The sequence below is a fragment of the Pelecanus crispus genome, chromosome 4 (genome assembly GCF_030463565.1).
Source record: "Pelecanus crispus isolate bPelCri1 chromosome 4, bPelCri1.pri, whole genome shotgun sequence".
NCBI classification, from domain to species: Eukaryota; Metazoa; Chordata; class Aves; order Pelecaniformes; family Pelecanidae; genus Pelecanus; species Pelecanus crispus.
The window spans coordinates 30,561,217-30,586,271 of NC_134646.1; the positions used below are offsets into that span (position 1 = coordinate 30,561,217).

The 25,055-nt window shown below is 38.6% G+C and overlaps 1 protein-coding gene across 1 annotated transcript; it reads left to right on the forward strand.

The window, feature by feature from the left end:
- The first annotated feature begins 151 nt into the window (after nucleotides 1-151).
- On the forward strand, nucleotides 152-24,195 carry SLC39A8 (solute carrier family 39 member 8). Its single transcript, XM_075709502.1, has 8 exons — nucleotides 152-325; nucleotides 7,700-7,868; nucleotides 13,034-13,203; nucleotides 13,754-13,876; nucleotides 15,052-15,210; nucleotides 20,434-20,641; nucleotides 21,173-21,357; nucleotides 24,049-24,195. Exons 1-8 carry the CDS (start codon nucleotides 152-154, stop codon nucleotides 24,193-24,195), a joined length of 1,335 nt encoding a protein of 444 aa, XP_075565617.1.
- Nucleotides 24,196-25,055: the final 860 nt, after the last annotated feature.

Sequence of the window (25,055 nt, forward strand, 5' to 3'; positions counted from 1 at the left end):
CGCCCGCCCCGTCTGCCTCCCCGCTACGCCCCCCGGGGAGGGACCGGGGCGGGCGCCGCTCCCGCCCCGCAGAGCCCCGGCAGCGCGGGCAGCGGCGGCGGCGCGGAGGGGCCGCGCTCAGCGACACTCGCCGCGTCCCGCGGGGCCGGAGATGCTCCCACGGGCGGCCGCCCCGGCCGCCTTGACCTTCGCCGACGACGTGCTGCGCGTCTTCGGCGCCAACCACAGCCTGTCGGCTGGGCAGCTCTCGGCGCTGCTGCACCAGCTGGGCGCCGCGCCGGCCCTGGGAGCGCTGCTGCCGCTCGCCCACCTGCACCACAACCAGGTACCGCGGGGCAGCCGGCGCGGCGGCGGGAGCCGGGTTTGTCCGGCCGCCGCTTTGCCTCCGCGGCGGCCGTGAGGGCTGGGCTGGAAACGCACGTCCAGGAGGAAGGGCGCCGAGCCGGGCGGGCAGCTCTGTAGTTCCTTAAATCTCGGCGCCGTCGCGTTTCCGCGCCTCGGAGCCGGCGGGGAGCAAAGGTCTCCCGAGGCGCTTGGGCGCGGGTTTAGGGCAAAGGTACCGGTCCGCTGCTGAGACCAGCTTGCCGTCCATCAGTGAGTGCTGCGTGCTGCGGTGCGGGGCTGCCCCCGGGGTTAGCTCTACCTCGTCATTGCTCAGCTCTTAAACGGGCGCTTTTCCTGGGTTCGTAGCGTCCCGACAACAGAAAGAAGTGTATGAGAATCAGCTAGTGGTGCCCCCCGAGGGTTGTATAAGCAAATCTCAAGGACTTGTTAAAATACAATTGTCATGTGATAGCACAGACTTGATTATAGACACATCTACTCGTGTAAAGAAACTTTTTCAGAATTTTTCACCTCTTTCATGTTGAGTTCAAAATGAGCACCCATCAATTAATCTGCTAAAAGCTGTTTAAAATGATGTTGAATTTACTAAGTATCATTGGAATACCACTTTTCATAGAATAGAATAGACTATTTCAGTTGGAAGGGACCTACAGTCATCATCTAGTCCAACTGCCTGGCCACTTCAGGGCTGACCAAAAGTTAAAGTATCTTGTTAAGGGCATTGTCCAAATGCCTCTTAAACACTGACAGGCTTGGGGCATCGACCACCTCTCTAGGAAGCCCGTTGCGGTGTCTGATCACCCTCTTGGTAAAGAAATGCTACCTAATGCCCAGTCGAAACCTCCCCTGGTGCAGCGTCGAACCATGAAAATATTTTGTTTAGTGTCTCCATACAAAACTCAGACCACATTGATACTTTTAAAGTCTATGTAATTTCAAATCTCTAGTGTCCTAGACGTAAGTTTGTTTCCTTGAAGGGGAATCTTGAGGCTGGTGGAGATTTCCTTATGCTCAGGAATCAGGGATGCAAAGTCAGTCATGAAAATGAAAGGAAAGCGGGGATGACTATTTGCTCTGGTTTTGTTCAACTCCGTAAGAAACAGAAGAGGCATGGTTCTAGGGACCTTGAGGAATTTTTTTTATGTTTGGAGTAGCAGCTTTTTTGCTTGTTCTTTGAAGGAGACAAACCTTGGATAAGCTCCCTTTGTTTTAGAAAGTGTGTGATTCTGATGTCCTTACCCTTACCAAAGGTTTAAGTGGGAGTTAATGCCACTGAAATCAATGTAGTGTTCAGTATAAGCATGGCAATATTTGCCAGTCACTGCTTTCAAATCTCACAAATTGAACACTGTTCCAACACAGTGTATTAAAAACATAAACATTTCCAGCCACATGTGCTAAATACAAGTTTGCAGTGTTGAATGTGGCTATGAAAAGGAGCTTTCTTTAAAAGGGCATAGAAGTGAGTAGATGCTTCAGTCCTTCAGGTTTTCCCTCTGCAAAAGCACGTAGCCCTCGTACACAGGCTTTGGCATGGGCTACAGAGGAAAAAAAAAAGGGGAAAAAAGTAATGCTCTTTCTTATTACTGTAAATGCATGTTCCTCATAAGTCATTTGAAGTTTAACTGAAACAAATTTTTTTACAGGCCTCTTCTAGCTGTGTCCATTTTGAATAATATCTAGGGTACCATACTGAAATGTGTATACTTTTTTCCTGAGTTACTTGTATTTTTTCTTAAAATTGGCCTTCGAGCTGCTCCATCAGCTAGTACCATTTAAGTAAGTGCATTTTACCTCCAGGCTTTTGATCCCTCATAGATGTTAGGCATGTCAATGACTTTGGGCAGGTGGTGCATGCAAACGCATACTCATACCAAGTAAATCATGCGTGATCATTTTCAAACACTATGACTCTTTGTGCTTACAAGTTGGTAATTTAGAGTATCTACTGGTTATGACAGAAGACATAAAGTGACCTAATCTAACTTTGTGTGTTGGAAGGCATCAGAGGCCTAACCTCTACCGAATCTCTACAAAGGAAAGTAAATACCTCTGGAGAGTGATTCAGGTCTTTCTCAGGTAGGCTGAATCCATTCAGGCTGCATAAATATTTGACTGTAGGAGGAAACAAGCTTTATCTTAGACTTTCAGTTCTTAACTTCAGCGTCCAGAGCTAGTGGGATGACTCCCAGGCCTTTCTTCCAATAAAGATAACACACCCCTGCTCTATCAGAGTCCCTCATCCAAGCCTGAAGTAATTTTTAGTGGAGAGCTGATCTGTAAGGGACAGGTGATACAGCACTTCAAAAACTGGTAGGAAGGAACAGTCTCTCTTAGTTTTGTCCCAGTGTTAGTATTTAGTTTTAATGTTTCATTCATAACAATTTTGGTAAGCCCAGCAACCTCACAAGAGAAGAACCACCACAAGCTGATCCATTTTCTTAAAGACTGAAAGAGTTTGAATGAATAAGCCAGAAGAAAATAGATGCTTGATTTCTGTTTTTCTTTGATACCAGGTTGACTTGGAAAAATAAGGGAGAAGAAAAAATGATTTAATTTGTTGGTGATAGTGTTTGAATGTATAGTCATGTAGGCATTTGTGGTAACTTATGTCCTTGAAGATGCTTCTTTTTTTTTTTTTTTTTCTGTAAAACACAGAAAAGAAAACAAATTTTTTGAGTACTGTTTTGGAATTTTTGATTGAACTGTCTCAATTTCATTATGCTTTTGGTCTCTTTTTTTCCTTTTATCATGCACTTTTATAGTTCTCTTTATTTTGTGTTTACATTTTCTTTGCTCTTCAATTTTTCTGTTACCACCTTTCCTTAATATAATAAGCTAAGACTTCCTGTCAGAGAAATGAGTAGTAACTGAGCAAACTCAAATACTGGTCATTGCTGTTTTTTCCCATTTTACTATGGAATTCCAACACATTTTAATCCTACTAGTAGGGATAAAATTAGAAATTTCAGTATAATAGATGATGGCATGTTTACTCACTCTGTATATTACATTGTTAGCAAGATGTAAATACATGAAACTATACTTGATCTTCTATTGTTGGGTTCATGGTAGTATGATAGCCATACGTGTGTGATGGAGGATTAAATTACATGCTCAAAAGTTTTGGTCAAAAAATACGCGGAAGGTAAATGGGCATTGGAAAGAATGGGCTTGTTAACATCAACTTTAGTTTGTGCTTTGACGTGATCAGTAGGTGCTAAAATCATGCTCCAATTTCCTTCTTTGACTTTTCTAAATCTATATTTATGCCAGTCTGTACGTTATGCTTGAATACTGTGTCTTAATGTAATGCATTTTAATTTTTAAACAAAACATTTGGACAAAACGAAGTTAAAATCTTTATTAATATTCCTGATAAGATGGAATTAATTTTTACCTCAAGATGAGTCACAACCCAGTAACTCTGGTGTTTCAGATAGACTAGAACGAGGCTAGTATCTGCTTTGAGTTGGGGTTTTTTTGGTAGTGTTTCACTAGTTGCAGCTTGTGCTTTTTGAAAGAAGGGGGAATAGCCTGACAGGGTGTGGCTTATGGTCTTGATCCAACACCATGATCTGATGTTGCCTGGCCAGTGAGGAGATAAATAGGCTTATTTGTTCTACCCTGTAAGTATCTTATTTCTAAAATATCTTCAGTGAATTTCAGCATGCGTGGACAGTTTTCAGCTCCCAGCATGAACAGCTGCCTTGAACATGTCAGTGTGCATGTGAAACCCGTAAAGCACACAGGTGCATTCAAGCAGCTTCATCTGGGTTGACTCTTTCTCATGGAGTGCTTCTTATTGAAGGCATGGTTGCCTCATAGCATCCAGTTCTTACCTGTGCTGAGTGACAAAAAAGTGTCACCACGTCAGCATTAGATGCTTTAATTTGTTACAAGTAAGTTGAGGAAGACATAGTCATATGTCTCTATTTTGCCTTATCCAGGCTCAGGCTAAATAAAAAAAACCCAAATGCTGGTCAGATAGGTATTCACCACATTCTTTTTTTTGCTGTTGCTACTGTGTGACCTACTGCTCAGCCCTGGTGTGGGCTAGGCTAGTATTTAATCTGGAAACATCTAGAAACTGCAGTCCAGGTTGCTGTTGGGTATCTTAGTACTTCACATGTGGAATGCTACAGATTAAACAAGGGTAGAGTGAAGATAAGAATATGGCAGAAGATCAGAAAAGGGACTGAAGCATTTACAAGATGGTTGGTACTATAGCATTTTTTGTTAGTTTTCCAGTTAGAGGTCCTCTCTGCATCATTTCTGTCTGAGCAATTATCCCATCCTTTCCTTCAAAGCATGTGGTGAGCTGGCATCTGCTTTTCATTTATAAAGATACTGGTATAAATTGATTCTAGATAGTTGGGCATTACTTTATTTCATTTACCATCTTAAAAAAAAAAAAAAAAATCCCATATTGGTCAATCATTCCTGGGAGAGCCTTACCAGGAGAAAAGTAAACATCTGTTTGAATAACCCAGTTGAGGGTTTAATCTTTTTTAAGTCTGAATACTTTGTAATTGTGTAAATTCTACTGATTCAAGTCCTCCCTAATTCTGATGAAAGCATTTTTAAAATGATTTTTTAACAGTTCAGGAACATGATCAGTTATGTCATATCTTTTTTGCAATTGTTTATTAAACACTGGGTGACAGTTGCATTACAGCTGGTCCCCTCACCTAATCGCGATGACAAGACTTACTGAATAGCAGGGGACATGCATGATGGTAGTCTTGGTGAGCCAGGATGTCATTCTCAGTCCTCCGTTCCATGAGGCTAAATTTCCTTTCTGCTGAGATCATCCATCAGTCTTACAAAATAAATAGCTTGTGTTTTTACAGCAGTGTGGCTGTCTTAATGTATTTATCCTCCAAAGATAAATGCAGAGTTTTGCAGTGTGCAAACATGACTTGCTCCAATCCAAGGCTTCTGATAGATTTAATCTTTTAATTAATCCTTTAATTATGCCAGTGAACTCATGCAAGCTTGCTTTTTAGCGCTTGGATGTATGTAGGAGTTTACTGAGAGGATGAGGTGACTTATAACAATGAATCATTTATAGGAATCATTATCCTCTGGGATTGTCCCTGATCAAAATAATAATAGTAATTAAATAACATGCTGTTTCTCATCCTCACATAAAAGAGCTCTTGTCCGATGGTATTTCTCGCTTATTTGTTTGTATGTAGCCAAAGTTACAAGTCTCAAGTTTACTGATTCATGCTGTGTCTGATTTACTTTCTTTACATAATCTGTTCTTCTACCTGCAACATGGGTTGGATTTTTGTGAACTAATATTAATACTAATATATTAGTATTTTAAAATACTAGTAATCCATTCTGTAATGCTAGGAATGGGATAGGTAAAGATGATTTCTCTTAGTTGTTATGAATTCTCAGCTCCTCCTGGCTTGTTTTTCTAAGGGCTTTTCACTGTAGACTTCCAGAAATGACTCTCTGAGCCACTAATACAAGAAGCACCATAGAGAAACTATTTCTGTAGACCACAACTATCCTCTCTGTTTCACACTGGATGTATTAGCCATGTATTTTGCATTAGTCCATAATGCAGAGTTAACGGTGAAATGAGTAGTCACGTCACCAGTTTAGAAAGCTCAGAAATTCGTGTGTTGGGCTTTTAAAGACTCTATCTTCAGTGATGATTTCTTTGTGCACTGCTTCCATTGAGATTAAATGGAGCAACATGCTTGAAAACAACAAAAAAAATTCTGTTATCAAGCTATATTTATTTTATATGTGATACTTTGACATTAGCATCGACATTGAAAGATGAAAGTATATGCATATTGCTTGTATATATTTGAGTCTTCAAGGTCTCGTGGTCCTAACAAAATTTATACTTATGTTTAGGGTCAAGCATGGACCTGAGTGCTCTGCTAGACTGGGTTGTTAAAGAGGAAGGACAGAAACATCCCGGATGTAATTTAACTGAAGTCACTTGAATTTGCCTGCATATTCTCTTCCTTCAAGCTAAATCAGAAATAGTCATGTTCAAATGATGTGTGCATGCCTTTCACCTTTCACCTTTGGACAGTATTAGAAATATTTATTTATGGAAGTGGAAGCAGCTCTGTTGAAGCAAATGACTTGCAGTTGCTTTGGCTTATCTCTAGAAAGAATTTACTTTATAAATAATAATCTTGAATTATTGGAAAAGTGCTATGGAATCTGAAGGCTAGCAAAACTGAAAAGAGCAGGGAGTTTTGTTTTTCTTTGTTTTTAATTTGCTAAGGCTTCCAGTGCTATACTTTTGCAGCCACTCTAAGATTTGCTACAGGGAGAATTATGCTCTAACTTGATGTCTCATACAGAAGGAAAACCTTTGACTTTCTTTTGTCTTCAGACTCAAGCTTAGTATGTGTTTGTTGTACAGCAATAAGCCAAATCACTTTTGTTTACACTCAAAAAAGAACACTTTTTCCTTATTGATCATAGTAGGAAATATTGAAAGTGAATAAACAGAAGGTGTTAGATGAAAGACCTCAGTGGTATAGAAAACTTCATATGAAAATACTCAATTTTTTTGTAGATATATTTTTTAAGGTATTTAATGGTTTGTCATTTGTCTTTTATCTTTTTGGTTGGAAATAATGAATGGAGCAACCAGCCCTGCCCCTGGTCTGGTTTAGCACTGTTAAGTACATTTGTCCTTGACCCATTAGATACTGTTATGTCCTGAGCTGAAGGCAAAGTGAAGAAGATCCCAAGTAAGAGTTTATCTCATTGGAGTATGAGGTGATTTTACAAACCGATGTTTGCTGTTAACAATTATTGCTATAAAATTAATGAAAAGTGTTGAGTGCTGTGAATGTTTAGACCATTTTTAAACAGCTAATTTGGGGAGATATGTAAGAAGTGTTGTAACGTAAAAGTGGTCACTTACATGAATAAACAGTGACTGAATTACCAATAATTTTCTGAGATACTCTGTCACTGAGATTTTAATGGTATCTGGACTGCTCTTAAAATCAATTATTTTGTAATTACACGAGATTTTAATTACTTTGAAGCTATTTTTCCAAATATATTGTAGGAAATATATTGTTTAACTGTCCTGGTTCATAGGGCATAAGATTTGCAAATGTCTATTTAAAATGTGTTTCATTGATTTGTGATTTATCTCACTTAAAATACTTTGAATCACTTGTGTTTCACATTAAGCAATCATGGCATTTCATGCACAGTGGACAAACACTGTGTACACTTCCTTGAAAATGCGTTGCAATATTTTTATGTTGTAATTCTTGGGTTTCTCAATGTATGACTTATTTTTTGGTTTTGCATTAATGTATTAAGTTGGCAAAATCCCTTTTTGTTCCAGTGCTTGACTGCTGAGGAAATTTTTTCTTTGCATGGGATACCGAACAACAGTCACGTATCAAATTCAAGCTTCTCTACAATATGTCCTGCTGTTTTGCAACAGCTAATTTTTCACCCGTGCGATCATCAGGAAAATTTTGTGGATACGTCTAAACCACGTTCTTTACAAGGTTAGTTATAATTAATTGCATTAATACTGCGACTGGAGTGGGGTTTTCTTAGGAGAATAGTAAGCATTTATCTATACATAACAGGAGTGTCTTGTTTAGGAGGATATAGTTGTAACATGGGCACATAAAATGAAAATGCTATTTCGGGTCAGCGGACTATTTAAACAAATATCCTATCTCTTAATAGTGATCTATTCAAAGTGTTTTAGAGAAAAGTGAAAGAACCGACTAGGTAGTTATGGAATAATTTGCCCATTAAAGGAAGAGTCTTTCTGACCTGTTTTATTTGGATAATGGTTTGTGCCCTGAAGCATAGGGTCTCTTGCTAATAGCTGGTTAATGGGAGAGAAGATGGGAGTACAGAAAGGAAGTTTGTGCAGGTGATTTGCAGTGGGAAATCAGACTTAGTGGGATGTGCATGTATCAACGCAACTCAAGGTAAAATTATTAGGGGACTGCATTTTAGTGGAATTATTTGCAGGTGGGAGTCATGACATCAGGGGAGCAAGAGACTGTTTTACTGAGGAAAAATACTCATATTCTTTCAAAATGCCAACTCCTGCTTTCATGTCATCTTCTGTGCTGCCCTCTCCACATGGAACATCATCACATGGCTGGGTAGCCTTAATCTTCCTTTCTCCGATTTTTCTCACTATTATTTCTGTATTTATTGTGAACAGAACTGTACAGTGCAGTAACAAATGTAGGACAGGAAAGATCCAGCTGGTTAATGAAGTCACTTGTTGCACTGATAAGGATCAAATACGTAATGGCCTGCTTATTTGACTCAGTATTCCAGATAAATTTATTGTTCTAAGAGGGTCAGCTGAATTAAAATTAAAAGTTAAGATGTTGAATGAGCAGGTGCCTAATGGTAGTTATTTATGAGCAGAGATACGGCAGTGTTTTGCATAACTTTTGAAATATTAGTATTAATAACATTCTGACTAATATAAGTGATTATATTTATTAAGAATTATAGATCATTCCTAAAACTTAGCTGTGTTAGTGAATAGTTAGAATTATATTTGATTAATCACTGAAACCATGGCATCAATTTACCGTGGTGGTTCTAGATTGCTTATACCATGTGAGGGCACATATTGTCAAAGAAGTCCATAATATCTGCACCAGAGGATAGGATCTGTCTTTTTGTTTGGGGCTGTTTAAGTAGGTTGTACGTGGAAAGCTTGACCTATAGTTAACCTCCTAAGCTATTTAGACCATCCCTCTTACTTTTCTTTTATCCTGCCAGCTCAGAAGCAATGTCTGGTAGTCATATAAGCAAGGAAGCCTTCTCTCTGCCCCTCCCTTGGCTGCAGCGCAAGAAATCTGCAAGGTCCGTGGTTAGGGTATTTTAAAATCACAAGTGTATGAGGCTGTGACATATAGTGATATCTATTTTGAAGGGAGATTCACAGAAAGGCCCAGTGCCCAATGCAGATGTTGATTTATGCACACCCCCACCCCATCACAAAATGAATCTGTATTGTGGCAGCATTGAGACCAGCTGATTTCAGTGACTGCCCATGAAGCAAAATCCTCTATGCATGTTTCCAGCTGCGCTTATGTGAATTTTCTGCCCAGGGACTCCCACACACCTAGCAATATTCTGTCTTCCAAAATACGAACAGACAAGACATACAGAAGAAATTAGTGCAATAAGCTTTATGGGACAGCTACCTGCAATAAAAAAAAGCGGTGCTGAAGTAGAGTAAAAGTTAAAAGGCAGCATATAGCATGTCCTTTTTCCTTGGGGTTTGTATATCTCATATCTAACCTAACTGACCTTAGGGGCACACTCATGTCTTTCCCTTTCTTGCTTCTCTGAAAGGTAGCAGGGAGGTGTATAGAGCTGCATGAAATAGCTGGAAGTGCCCAGTGGCATTCCTTCTGTACAAGGCAAACAGGTTCTGTGCTCTCTGCTTGGCTTCTTCAGAAAGGTGTTCATACCCTTATTTCCTCCTCATCCCAGGATGGGGCTAAGGAAGAGCCTGAGCTTGCCTCAGGAAGGCCCAGAGCAGTCATCCCCACTTCTTGTAAGGAGCAATGCTGAGCAACGATGTTCTAAGGAGGGCATCTTACTTGCATTCCTGCCATTTTATTTTTTGGATTTCTTGTGGCTTTGGATATCTTGGCTGTCTCTTTGCTGGGGCCACAGTTCTAGAGACAGAAAGAATACTAGTAGTTGGCAAAAGCTGACTGTGCCACCAGTCTCGGGGAAGAAAGTGTGCGTCCTAAGCAGAATGCTCTGCTCTGGTACGTGAGGTCAGACTAGCCTGCTTTCTGAGATGCAGGGACTCATGAAAACCTCAGTGTGGGTGGAATCCTAGTGAATAAACCAATTTTAAGACAGCAGCGCATACATGATTGTGAAATACAGTCCATAATGCACGAACTTTGGCAACATTGGTTGTCTTGGAATTTTATCACCTTCTCCCCCCCCCCCCCACCTGCCAATTTGTGGTATTTTTCTTGAAGTACCAGTTCCTGTAATGGTGTAATTATGGGGTAATCTTTTTTTTTTCCCCCTCTCCGATTACACTTCAGGTCTTTCTGAACTCAAAGAAAAGCTTGCCACAAGGCCCAGGAGCACCTTCCTGGAGAATGTGTAAGAAAGATCCTGGATTTATTTTATTCCTTTAAAAATTTCATTACTTTAAATCAGTCCCCATGCTACTGAGGCTCATTGCAGGACCTGTGGAATGCCTAGGATGGATAATACTTAATTTATTCTTTCATTGTCTGAGGTTATTTAATCACTTATTTTAACTCTTCCTTATTCTTCCACTTCGGGTGAGTAAATCAGAAACAAAGTATCAGTATGTAAGATTGCAAGTTCTTTGGGCCATCCAGGTGTAGGACAGAATTTTAAAAGTAAAACCACATCTATCTTCTGGCATCCCTAATCTCTGGTAAATCAGGAAGAAGAAGGTCTTTTCCTTTTACATTTTCTTTGTGACAAAAGGGGATACTACATACCAGTGGATTAGAATATGTCCCTACTTGTGAACACAGGTCCTTTAGTACATTATGAGACATCTCCCATTGCATTAAGCATACAAAATGGTGTCAGTTGTATCGCTTATAACATGTACTTCGAGTGTCCCAGTCTGTTTTGCTGTTCTGAACAAAGAGTACTAGTATGAAAGTTAGAGCATTTGTTACTGAAGCATATAGTATCGTGAGAACTTCTCTCACAATTTGGCAATCACCTCTTTTTCTGTGCTTGGTTTTAAGCTCCATTCTCCTATCATTTTTGTCATCCACTGACCTACACGCAAAATTTGTAAATTTATCTTGTCTTTTGTTCTAAAAAGTAATTAGTACTGGCTTTTTAAATTGTAATTTTTGAAACTTGTTCTGATTTCCTGTGTCTGATAAAGTAGTTTGGGCAAGTACACTAAATGCTTCCTATCTGATAAATGGGGTTTTTGTTTTGTTAACTCCATTTAAAATGTATGTTTTACACAGAATAATGTGTAGGAGTTGTCCGTATACTAAACTGAAAGAGACTTGTGCTTCTATAGTAATCCCAAACTGTAAACAGTGGTTTGTGACTTATGATGGCATTGGAAGCCCATTTGTTTATTATAGATTTGATTTCAAAAAGGTATTTACAAGCTTAATTGTCATTTATTTTAATCAAGATTAATCTCCTGTGTAGCTTAGTGAATCTAGCCATATTAGTTCTGTTTTTTTCTTGCTCTGTCTCTCTCTCAAAAATGGCAACTGAATGTTCTAATTGGCATTGATTTACCTTCTGCAAATGCTTTAAATAAATAAAAAAAGCTTTCTAATGCTTTCTCTTCTTGACATAATATAAAATTCATTACATATAAAAATTGTGACGCTGTGCAAACAGAGTAGAACCATCCAAGTTGCAGGTGAGGAATCCGGCTTAGTGTGTTTGCCGATTGGTTTGCAGTAAAGTTAGGCTGCAGATCATAATCTGATCTGTTAGTTTCTGCTATGCAGAAAGGAATTTATGGTAACTTCTCTGCACACATACTGTAAAGCTTATAATGATGCAATTTTCTGGATTATACCAAACTGTTCTCATATAGACAACATTGTGTTGGCTTTGTTTATTACTGGAGGTTAATTTTTATAGACAAACCTGCTGTCTATGTGGGTAACTGTGGTTCTGTGGCATCGCTTGAGGCAGCATTGTAGACCTCTTCAGTGCAACCTTTAAAGCTTTTCTGTGTACTCACAGGGACTGGAGATGTCATTGGGGAAAAACAGTAGTCATGCATAGAGGCACAACTTTGTGATGCTTAGGAACAACAACAGCAACCACCCCCACCCCAAACCTATTGTTCAGACTCCAGAATAATTATGGTATGGCTTTGTGCAGGTCCTGGTGTCTGAACTCTAAAAATCTGAGACTATGCTTATGGTGGAGGAAGCTAAGTTATGGTGAACCCTGGTGCATTTGCCACTTCTTAGGGAAGATTTTCCCCATTGTGCACCTAAATCACGCGTCCATCTTTTTGAACCTAGAACCTCTTTTTTTTTTCTCTGTTGTAATTGTCTCTACTATCAGCTATCTGCCACCTCCCCTGTTTGATAAGCAGTGATGGAGAGCATTTTCAGCCAGCAGAACTACTTCGAATTAGAGGAGGAGGAGGAGGAGGAGGAATGTTAGGAACAGAAAGTTACCACCTTGGGATGATTTGAAAGAGTCATCCTTTATCAGGAAGGATTTTTGGATCTAGTACAGCAAAGACAGCAGACTTTCTATCTTGGAGTTGCTTAGGAGTAAATGACAATTGGATCTAACCCTGGGACTAGTAAGAAGTTTTGTCTTCTGTCTATGCTATAGCTACTTTGACTGTTGGCCTAAGCCTTAATTTTGACTCTTCACTGGCTGTAGACAGACCTGATTTATACTAGCAGCAGATAGGCTATCCCAGATCTTATACTAGCACAGTTTCCATTTTTAATATGGTAGTCCCAGACAATGTTTCCAGATACTTCCTTTCTGCAGGTATGGATCTTAAATATGCGTTTTAAGATTTTTATATTTGTGAAGTATAATTTCAGCCAGGGAACCACTCGTTTTCCCAATTCCATGCCAATTTAGCTCTTAGAAAAATCGTAAACAGTCTGAAGTGGGTGTTATACTAAAATATTTTATATTTCTGCTTGTTTATCCACAGTTTGGGGATTTGGGTTCCTGGCTGTGACTATCATTAACTTGGCATCACTTCTGGGATTGATTTTAACTCCCCTCTTAAAGAAGTCGTATTTTCCCAAGGTTTTAACCTACTTTGTGGGCTTGGCCATTGGTACTCTCTTTTCTAATGCAATTTTCCAGCTCATTCCAGAGGTAAGCAAGGGGAATCATTATTTGGTTTGCATACTAGTTTCTAAAGTGTATTAATTTTAGAATCATGCTGCAGTGGGGTTCTGTGTGTGGGTTGCAATCTCCAGAGTTGTGGGTGGGCTTCAGTGCCATTAGCTACCATCTCTTTCTGGTTGGGTGAGCAGAGCCGTCAAGATCTATGTCGGGTTGTGCCATGGGAAAGACCAAGGGCTATTCTGCCTCTAGACAGAAAGAGAAATGCATTGGCTAAAATTCTAGTGCACTTTAATGGGCTACAGGTTAGACCCTCCTTGTCTTGCACTTTAATACTACATTCCGCATGTAAAGTTCTACTGAATTAAAACACTGTTAACATTTAATCCAAGTTAAAAAAGTCTAAAAAGATCGGGATCTTTCATAATTTCAGCCTCATGGAAACTCAAGCTCGGTAGAGAGACAGTCTGTATTTTAGAGGAGTATTTGTGTGAGGAGGGCGTTTGTTTGTTTGTTTGTTTTTCTGGAAATGTGCTAAGATTACAGGCTAATTTGCATTGCTTTTTTTTTTCACTGTTAGGCATTTGGGTTTGACCCCAAAGTAGATAACTATATTGAGAAAGCCGTTGCTGTGTTTGGTGGATTCTATATTCTCTTCTTTGTGGAAAGGATTCTTAAAGTGATATTGAAGATCTATAACCAGGTAAAAAACCATATCACTAACTGAATGAGCCCTGCCTTAAAGTACCTGTTATATTTTATGAGATACTTGATAGTTTAATAGAATGTGGGGTTTTTTCCATTTTATCTGAGGAATTCAGCCTTAACACATGTTCTGATATATCTGATTAAAATGGATAGGGGAAGCAATCTCACTTTTTTGAGGGAGTTACAAGCAGAGCTGGGAATAGAATCCAGATGTGAGTGTGGTCTGCTGTCAGTGGCGTATGCTTTAGTAGCTCTCAATGGCCAAGTCATTGCTGTGTGAGCTAGATGCATCAGAAAAAAGTGGAAAGTAAGAAAAAAGAAAAAAGTAAGAGCTGGAGAGAATGGAGTCTGCCCCTGGAGCTCCCCTTTGGGCAGGAAGAAATCAATGTGACATACATACCTTCTTAGTCATCTGTAAAGTGTAACTGCTGACAGTGCCTGAATCTCACCTTTAGTAACTTCAGCTCTGTAACTACCCCATGCTCTGGTGCACAGACCTGCTTTAGTGACGCTACAGTAATCCATATTGCACAGGGCTCTGCTTTCTACCCGTATGTCAGAGTACTTGTTTTCTGTGTACTCACATGAGTGAGGCTGAATTTGTCTCAGACAAAGGCCTCTCAAGATTTTTGGTCCTCTGCTCATGTCTTGCGAAGGAAACTGTCCCGTCTTCCTACTCTTACCTCACTGAAGGTCACCCCTCCCAAACTGTTGCCGATATTAAAGATTATGAAGATCAACTGTCCCTCGTTTGTAATAACTCCACCAAAAAAAAAAAAAGAAAAAATTAATTTGTTGCCCTTTATTTTGGGGAACAGTTGACATAGGCTAATAAGCTGTATTTGACAAGCAGCCATAAATAGCTAGCAAATGTTGATCACTTATGGTAGGGTGTTCAGCTTGGGAGGTTCTATATAAAGGTATAAAAATGAAAAATCCCCACATGTATTCTGATTAGCTAAAAGTAAGAGATAAGTTAGGAATTTAGATACTTTTGGAGTTAATTTTAAACATTTAAATGTTTGCTGCTGCCCATTTAAACATTTACTTGGTGTTGAAAGCAAGGCAGCATGAATATGATGCCCCCACCTTTCCCTTTTTTGGTCTCTCTTTTGTCTGTTACTTTGCTTTTGTTTTGGTTAGCTACCTACTTATTTGTTTGTCACCTAGACTGGCCATAATTACTCTGAAAATGGCGAACATAAGGATAAGACTAACCCACCCAAACCACTGTCATCCAGCAATGGGGGGACGTGTTATGCAAATGCAGCCGTCATAGAGAGCAATGGAAATCTTGGCTTTGACAGCATCAGTGTGGTCTCAGCACAGGTATGAAAATTGTGTCTATTTACTTATTTTATCCCTGCCAATTACATAAGCGTATCTGAGGGGAGAGTTAATATGAATTTTTATTGCTTTTGTCAAGTTTTTGTAAACTTACAGCTTATAACTTGCTTGAGCCCTACAAAAAAATGTGGGTTTTGGGGGCAAGCTTACAAAAGGTGAATGATCCATTCAATTTGTAGCCAACAAAAAGAGCTAATTGATACCAGTGTTGGGATGGGTAGGACAGAGGTATATATTTAATCAGATAATTCAGTTAATTTTGATTTTGTTGTTGTTATTGTTTTGCTTAAAGACTGATAGTGTGTTTTAGTGTTCCTTGATCTATATTGTGTTCCTGACTATGTAAAGCCATGTGTGAGAACCTGATTCTTCTGTGTCGATCATTGATGAGGAAAACTAATACAGTAATTTTTGTGCAGTATCTTGTGAGCACTGCTTGTGCTAGTCCAGTATATTTGGATACTGTGGGAATTATGGAGCCAGTAGGTTGAGACAGAAGCATTCCTCCTGGTTTAAGTACTATTCTCTTTTAAGATTTGTTCTCTGTATTTTTCTGTGTTTGTTTTCATACTACAAATACGACTTCTTTCTGTTTGAGCAGAAAATGGAAGTAGGAAGAGAAAATTGATGTGCTGCTTTACTCCTTTCCCTGTACAGGGAGGAGCGGTACTGTCCCTTATTTTAAAAAAGTAAAAACACACAGAAACAATTCTCTGATGGTGAAAGCAGATTTTTTTCATTGTAGAGATTTCTGTTTTACCACCCCTGTTCTTTAGCCAGTAAGTTGTTTGTGGGGAGCAGTGAGGAGCAGGAGAGGAAGCCAGAGGCAGGCCCTAACAGCCAGGGGAGAATCTGAGAGTTCTGCGTTGATCCTGCAGGCTCACAGGGCATTTGATGCACACAGTTTAAAGTACCAAAGTTGTACATGTCCTTACCGTAGAAATGTCACGAAGCGTGGTGGATACTGGCCATTTTAAAAACTAGGAGAAACATGTGTAATAATTAAAATTGCATGGGCACCAAGAAGGAATTAATATTATGAGTGTCCCTAAACTGTATTTTGTAGATTTATGAAACAAACACAAGAACCCTCTACTGTCTGCGGAGACAGTCACAGTCATCTCCAGTGGTATGGGTGTTGTTTTTCTGCCCTGTTTACCAGAAGTTTTATCTGGACATATTCCATTATCACATTTTGGCTAGCCATCTGCCTACGCATAACATAAATGTAACAACATCATACTGTATATTATAATAATAAAATGTAACTATATAGCATTATTTCTAGCAACTAGTTTAGCTGCAGTGCTTGTGATCATGAAGTATTGTAGGTCACCCCAAGGTCCTTTGTGGAATACTCATACATCTCCTTTTACATGTGGTCTTGACTTTAAGAACTTAAAATTTTGCAGAGGTTCTTCTCCTCTACTTATTGCTCTTATGAAAATTCATGCTTTCAATTCTTTCTTTCTCCCCATTTCTCCAAAGCCAGGAAGAGAATATGTTGTATTAAAACCTCTTGAAAGTAACAGGGTAAAATTCACTCTGGAGCCAAGGCTGGCTGCAAGGAAATCCCAGTGGCAGATAGCCCGCTGCTGATATTGAAGTAGCAACAAAAAAGGCATCATTACGCTTTTCCTCCTCCAGGCAGGTTCAAAGGGGCCAGGTAGCCTGCAGAGTCATTAGGGGGCAGGGGAGGGCCAATGTGGCTGAGGGGGTTTGGGGCAGCTAGGGTAGTGCCCTGAGGGTAGGTATGCATTCACCTTTACAGGCATTTGGTATTTATGAAGGAAACATTTGGCATTGTGTTCAGAACAGCAAAAATACCAAGGATGTCTTTGGTTTACCATAAATTGTGGAGATACAAATACTACAGAACTGCACTAATAATTAATAAAAGTCAGACCTGATAGTCCAGCTGGGTATTACAGAGCTCCTTAGCTGGCATCTCTTCTGTGACATCTGCTAAACTACCATGACAAAGTGGGAACAGTCCAGCAGAGACAGACATTGTTCATTTTTGCCTTGGAATCCTATGTATTTGTAGGATAAATTTGTCAGTACTCTGCCTTATCTTAAACATTAAGAATATGTATTAGTTGTTCATCTACTTCTATCGGACACACAATCTGGTAAAGTTCAGAATGTAAACCCAGACAAGCAATGTCATTGTACTTTATATAAGTTACAGAAGACGTCAAGACGTTATCTAAAATAGATTACAGGCAAGATTTATGATACTTCAAAGCTACACGGTAAACAAGAGGTAGCCATATAGATCTATATTACAGAAGCCTTTCAGAAACCGAAACCTAGTTTTTAAACTACAATTGTTTCTGCATTTTGAAAGATTGGATCAAGAAAGTAATTTTTATAAGTAAATTAATACTGTTCTCCTAAGTTAATTGCAATTACTTAAAAAAAAAAAGTACATAGATAGAACAACCCAAACCTCAGCACATTTCCAGAATCAGTTCCGTTCTTGGTGAGTTCAACAGCTAATTCTTAATAGCATCTTCTTACTCAATGTTCATTTTCTTCATACACGCATAGAAAGTTCAGCACGTGTATTTGTACATTATTTATTTCAACAAAAAAGCCCTTCAGATCAGATTTTTATGTTTGTCATACATATGTAATGCTTTGGATTGTCATTGGAATTCTTGGCCGTGCAACTGGTACCAGAAAATGGGTCCTTAGTTCTATGGCTAAGCCACTTATGCCCTTACAGCCCTCAGAAAACTGTAGGCACACACATGGTTCCCACGTAAAAACAAATGTGCTTTGATGGGAAGAAACATAAACAAGTATGTAGAAGTGACATTTTTGCACATTTGTATTATTTGCTCGCTGTTTTCATTGCTTTTTTAGGAATTTTCATCCAAATAAACTCTTTTCATAAAACCATTTATTTATGAAGATGCTTGGCATTTGATGTGAGAATTTTTTGGTAATAGAAAGTTTTTTACAGAACAAAACCCACCACCACCTCTCTTTCTCATGTATAATGGAAGTTGCTAATATACCTTTTCAAAATACAGTCTCCTGAGATTAATATTGTTGCTTTATCAGAAAATACTTGCTGCTGTTGTTAGGGTTTTTGTGTGTGTGTGGTTTCCAAAAGACCAATGTTCTCTTTTAGCAGAAAGTTGAATGAATTATTCAAAGTGAAAACCTGTGCATTGTCTCGAACTCCCTTTCCTCAGTGAAGCTAAAAACATGCCCAAGAAAGATGATGTGCTTTTGGCAGAAATCAGGACAATCTACAAAACAAGCCTCCATCGGTTCTTAGGCAGCTTGAAGGATGGTCACTAGGGAACAGAAAAAACAGGGGAACAGAACTTCAGCTCAGGGAGCTGGATGAATAGGTGGAAGAGCTTCACTGATTGTATTTGGATTTTCTCATACTCATGTTTCTTTTTACTTCCAGTTACCTAATATATGTATTTTATGTGGCTTGCTTTGTAATATTTCTTTCTTAAAGCGAAGTTCAAGTTGCCTTTGTGGATTGAGAGAGAGGTCTATTACTCGTAAGTGATCCTATCTCAAACAGAATTAGTACAGGTACAAATTAATCATCCCAAAAATATGATTGGCATTGCTTGTGTGTTAGATGAAGTGTTGAGAGGAAAACCTCCCAAAACTGAATGCACGCATGTAGCACAAGTCTAAAACCTATGTGTTTGAGTCTGCAGGGAAACTCCCAATTCTTCGATACCATTGCTCATTTTCACATCACAAAAGTATAATTTCAGGACTTCCTATGCACTGAGTAGGAGCTGTAAGTGTGCTTTGTGGCAGTTGTGGCACTACTCGACCAAGGCTTTATTAGCTGCGAGTTCCAAGTAGTGCAGTAGGCATCTGACTCAGAAATCGCTGACCTGAACTTTAGTCCTGTCCCAGGGCAGCTCCTGCATACGAGGATGTAGTATGTCAGATAAGAGTCTGTCGAGCAAATCGTGAGACAGACCTTACTGCTCTGTCATTAAAGATTTTGTAAGAATTTATTAGTCATTATATTACCATGAAGTTCAAAATTCAGTTGCCTGGTAGCGTTTGCATTTGATATGGCAAAACTAAAACAATTTGCAATGTTCTTTTTAATAACTAAGGAAAATTTCTTGGAATAATCTGTGACCTTTTCATAAGGAGAAAGAGGTGTTCCTCTATGCCCTTCTACAAGAGAAGGATAGGTGTATAAATGTGTCTGTGGGCACACAGATGTATATATTACTGCTTATGTATTCCAGTAAGTAAGCACTAGTTAATGCCTTACATGCAAATCCTGGTTTTTTTTAGGGGGGAAATAATATAATGCTTGCAAATATTATGTAACTACAATATACGTGTGTGCAGGAATTTATCAGAATGGATCATCAGGTATTTTTTTAGGGGAGCTCCCAGCTAAAATGGCAGTTCCTTTTATCTGCTTCAGGTTTTTCATTATTTCATGGCACCACATGTATAAATTACTTCCGCTTCTGGGAGGAATTATTGAGATCCCTGGTGTGTATGTGCATTGCAGTTTTATATTAGCCTGTTGTTTTCATGCTCTAAGCCTTCGACACACAGAGTCAGAATTACCCACTGCTGTTTTTATTAAACGTGCACTTTGTAGAAACTAATTTGAATAGCTGGACTTGACTGTCATTTCCCAGAATTAGAAATAAATTTTATGGAGTATCTGGATGTTTGTCTATATTCACATGTACCTGGCTGTTACTGTGGCAGCTAAGTGTGTCTCTGAGAGCATGATGTACTGGCAGCATGTAACTGGTCCAGATGTGGTTTAGGTAGGAAATACAGATGCTGTCAGTCACTGTGATCAGATCCTTCTCACTGTACATGCTTAATAGAGGTGGCTGAGGAGGCTGTGAGGAGTTTCGGCACTCTCTTGATTTGACAGAGACTCCAGAGAGTCATTCAGACCATTATGGTCTGAACTGCTTTCTATCTCAGCTGAAGGGCATTCGGATAAAGCTTTGTAGTCAGAAGGGTGATTGGGCCCTGCATGTTAACTTGTTGAAACAGAAACCATTTGGTGCTGCTACCTGTGTTTTTTGCTTCTTGGCCCAAGCATTTTGGTCTCCATATGCAGTAGTGCTTTATTTTATACTTGGCATTCATTTAAAGGCAGAAGTGTGATTGATTGGCTTCTTTATTCAGTGTTTTATGTAATTGCTTTATTGTGTTATTTTTTTCCAGGAAGAAGCCACCCAAAGCAACTTGTGCAAGTGTCTTAACGGGCCTCCGCTGTCAAAGATTGGGACCATTGCTTGGATGGTAACACTGAGTGATGCCGTACATAATTTCATAGATGGTTTGGCTATTGGTGCTTCTTTCACTTTGTCTCTGCTTCAAGGGCTTAGTACCTCCATAGCCATCTTGTGTGAAGAGTTTCCTCATGAACTGGGTAAGGAACTTCATTCATCATGTTGTTTACTGTGGAAATCACTGTTGTAGCAGGTTGTGCTGGCCAAAAGTTGGCATAGATTGAATGAAAGTTTAGACAAATTAATGGAAAAAATATTCATCAAAAACTTCCCAACCACCAAAATACACATCTAGCACAGGAAGTTCCCAAACACAGGTGGGTGGAAGCTGGGAATGTATACTAGAGAGATATTAATTGCCCTGTTCATATATGCTGCATACAGTGTTGTATTAATTTTCTTTTTTTTTTTTTTTTTTAAATCATGAATAGTTCTGTGTTCCTGTGCTCTTAGCTCAATTGTGCATCACCTACTTGCTTTAGAGTATTTCAGTTACCTTAGTATTGAAGGGAAGTCCTCATCATTTACTTGAATGAAGAAAAACAGCAGGGGGTTATAATTTGTATACAAATCATGTCTTGTCTTCAGACTTATTAGAAAATAATCACAGTATCATTTTCTGAAGATGGTTGTCTTTATTTTTGCTTCTTTTTTTTTAACTTTTCTTTTAGGGGATTTTGTCATCTTGCTTAATGCAGGAATGAGTACTCGTCAAGCTCTGTTTTTCAACTTTCTGTCTGCATGTTCCTGTTACATTGGGATGGCTTTTGGTATATTACTAGGCAACAACTTTGCTCCTAATATCATCTTTGCCGTAGCTGGTGGAATGTTCCTGTACATATCTCTGGCAGACATGGTGAGATATAATTTAATTTTCAGTTATTTATTTTTCTACAAGAAAACAAAGAAGGCACTAAGTCTCTCCAGTGGAATTTAGTATTTTGTCCCTCTCGTGCCAGTGTCATCTACTTACTATTATTATTACTAGATGTTAAATCATCAATTATACCCTTAATGGAGGTGCACAAATAGTTATGCTTATTCATGAAACATGAAAGCCTTTCACTTCACAAATAGGGCTGATCAGATTATTGCTGAAAAGGAGTTTTAGAGACAAGCTTTTCATGAATTTGGGCTGGTTTCATCAAAGAGTAAAAAGTGTATAAATAATTTGTTTCAGCATTTTAAAGTGGCAAAGTATTTCACCTTACTATTTTTTAAAAGGTTCATTTGTCTATTTAAACTGTATTTTGGAAGAAAAGGAAAAAAAAAAGGTAAACAAAATGAAACTAGATATTTAGTTTTGAGTTGAATGAAAGGTGTTGCATAACCACAGTGATAATTTTGGGGTTGTTTAGGTGAAAAACCTGATTAAATTCTATTCTGATTTAAATTAAACAGTGCCAGTCCCAGTTTCTTGGTTCAGACTAAAAAATTTGCTGAACTCTACTCAAAACAGTCTGTCTATCATTTATTTTTTAAAGTGTGCTAGAAGATATAAGCCAAAGAAATTGTGCTAAGATCCAGATCAGATTTAGACATTGGGAAATAAAATCTGGATTCACAGGCAGTCAGCAATATTCCATAATTTACTCTTACGATGATGTTTTATCTCAAAATGAGAGAGATCTTTCAAGAATTTTAAGTTTTATTTTGTTTAATTCAGTGTTGTAAGAACAGATGTATCTACAAAAGTGTTTACACCTGTCACATGAGAATCCATTTGAGTGTAGAACTGGAAGAGTGAGGCCTGAATTTGAAAAGATTTGAGACCCCAGTTTGGTTCTGTATGTACTTAAGAACTGTCATATAGTTACAGTGACTGTTTCATTAAATACTATTATAGTCTAGGTAATAACATAGGATTTAATAAGTAATAATATTAGAGTTAAATGAACAATATGAATAGTTTATTTTACAAGTTTGCAGTACCTTAATTGCTAATGCTTTTCATTTAGTTTCACTCACATAATGAATAGTAGTGTACTCAACTATGATGTGTAAAACTCATGGCATAAATTTAGAGTGGCTCAACTTAAATTTGTTATTAAATCCATTAAAGTCGGTAACATTCTTTTCTTTTATCTGTTGTTCTGTTCTCTCCGTTTCTCTGTCTCTCTGCCTCTCCCTTCCCCCCCAGTCTCTCTCTCTTTTTATAGGTTTTTGGATTGTATCAGTTACCTATCTGAATTTTTCTTCCCCTTGAAAAGTCTGAAATAGGGTATTCAGGCGCTCTGTACGGAGATCTGGCTTTCTGCTTTCTCTTACGATTTTCACACACTTCTGGTTTGCTTGTCCAGAAGCAGGTAGGATTAACTAGAATGTCATTCCTTCCTTCTTTGCTTTTTCCTGTTCTTTTTTCCTCCAGTATTGGCATAGTCCAACCTCTGCCAGTATGATCACTGTGTGGTGAGGCTGTGGGCTCGTGAGAATGTGTACGCTGAGGTGTGTGCACAAATGAGCCTTCCTGTATGGCACGAAGCTGATCTGGTTTGTTGTCTTTGTCTCTTGTGCAAGAGGATTACAGAGCTCTGGAATGATTTCTGGGAAGGTTTGGCCACTTCCCACCTTAGTCTGTTCTTCAAGAATTGCAATACCTTCAATGGCTGTTTTTGCCTTGTGAGATCAAAGAGATACAGCTTCTGAGTCATCCAGCCTGAAGGTTTCTAAACTTACACTGAAATACACAGTCTTCATTGCATTCTGGCTATACTACTCTAGCACAACAGGAGAAGAGTTTAAAGCTTATTTGAATATGTTTGTCAAAATCCACTGCAGTTGACTTTTTCTGCAGCAAACACATACCCTGAATCGCCCCATACAGGGGACTTATTGCCAGTGCTCATTTGCCATCACCTCCATTGGCTCTCAGAGGAAGTGTCTTTGTTTCTGCAGTTAACAGCAGATCAGTCATCCTTTGCTGTTACGTTGCCATTGAGATATGTGTTAAGGAATGAAGAATCCCTTCATTGCACTGTAATGTAATATTGCATATGTTACCACCAGTTTCACAACATTCTTCTTCTTTCTTCCTTGCTTTACCACTACCTCATCAGCCCACCAGACTTTCTATTTGTAACAGGTTTCTTATTTCTGAGGCGTTGTCTACGTTTTCAGCTTCACTTCATTTGCTTATAGATAAAGCAGAAGAATCCTAATCATCCATTTCCCAAACAAGGATTTCTCTGTTTATACTAGTGAAGGAAGAAACACAACATTTAGCAATACAAGGGCAGCTGCTCCTAGCAACATATGGACTAACAATTAGGCCCTAGGAGACTGCAGCAATCAAAAAGAGCAAATTTGCATGAGAGACAACCAGGTGAAATCACAGTAGAGAGGAGCAAAACACCATCTCATTTTACCATCCTTGGTGAAGTGGTTTTTCAGAGTAATGAGGTTGCCCTGTTCCTGTGACTGCCTTCACCCTGTTAGTGCTAATATTCAGTCCAAAGTAGCAACATGGTTCAGTTCTTAACTGAAGTTATAAGTTATGCACGCTACCACAAGATGGCAATACTTACCTAAAAATACCCCTTTTTTTCAGTTCCCAGAGATGAATGATATGATGCAAGAGAAAGTGACAGGAAGAAAGATGGATCTCACATTCTTCCTTATTCAGAATGCTGGTTTACTAACGGGGTTTACTGCTATACTGTTGATTACCTTGTATGCAGGAAATATTCAGCTGTGATAATGCAAGTGAAAATGGAATCAGTACTGAAGACATGAAGTAAATTACAAATGGAAGACACTTGAAATCCATAAAGGGACATTCATTTAATCTACTTGGTTTTAAAACGGTGACAAGTCCTGTCCTGTCCCCCTTGCTCCAAATACAGGGGATTCTTCTGTAGGACTGCAGTCAGTCCAAATAGCAGGAGCTGTCAACTTCTGTACTATGCCAAAGAACCGATTCTAATATTTTTATTTCTACTTAAAATTATCAGAAATATCTGAACTGTCATAGAGAAAGGATGTTACTTGGCCAGTAGAATTATGCAATACATGCAACTACATGCAACTCAAGACCAAATGAAAGCTGAGGTCTTCAAGGAAGATGCTTATTTAAAAGAAAATAATGGAGTCTCATATCCTTTCTTAACTGTGATGAAGGCAAGCAGTTTCAAAGCTAGTTAATTTTCATTACTTTTGTTGCAGAATTTGTCTGTGTAACATCCCCTTCTCCCACCAAAAAAAAGAAAAAAATCAAACTATTTCAGAGTAGGTTCTAATGAAGCTAAGATTTTTAATTACTAATTAACACTGGAATGAAAGATACCAGTTACTGCTTTTGATCTTTTCTCCTTATAAGTGCACTAGGGAATTGTTGTTTTATTTTGAGAACCACTTTTTTTAATTAGAGGGAACCTGTGTTAAATTTATGAAAATTTATCAACTCCATAATATTTTAGAAACATTAAGTATTTTTACAATGTTCAAGCATTTTGTATTTTATGAAAATAATCATGTTTTATATTTAAGTTCCACAAATATGCCTTTTAAAAATCAGTATTTTTGGGTTAAAATTTTTAAAGATTTATTGTTAGTTGT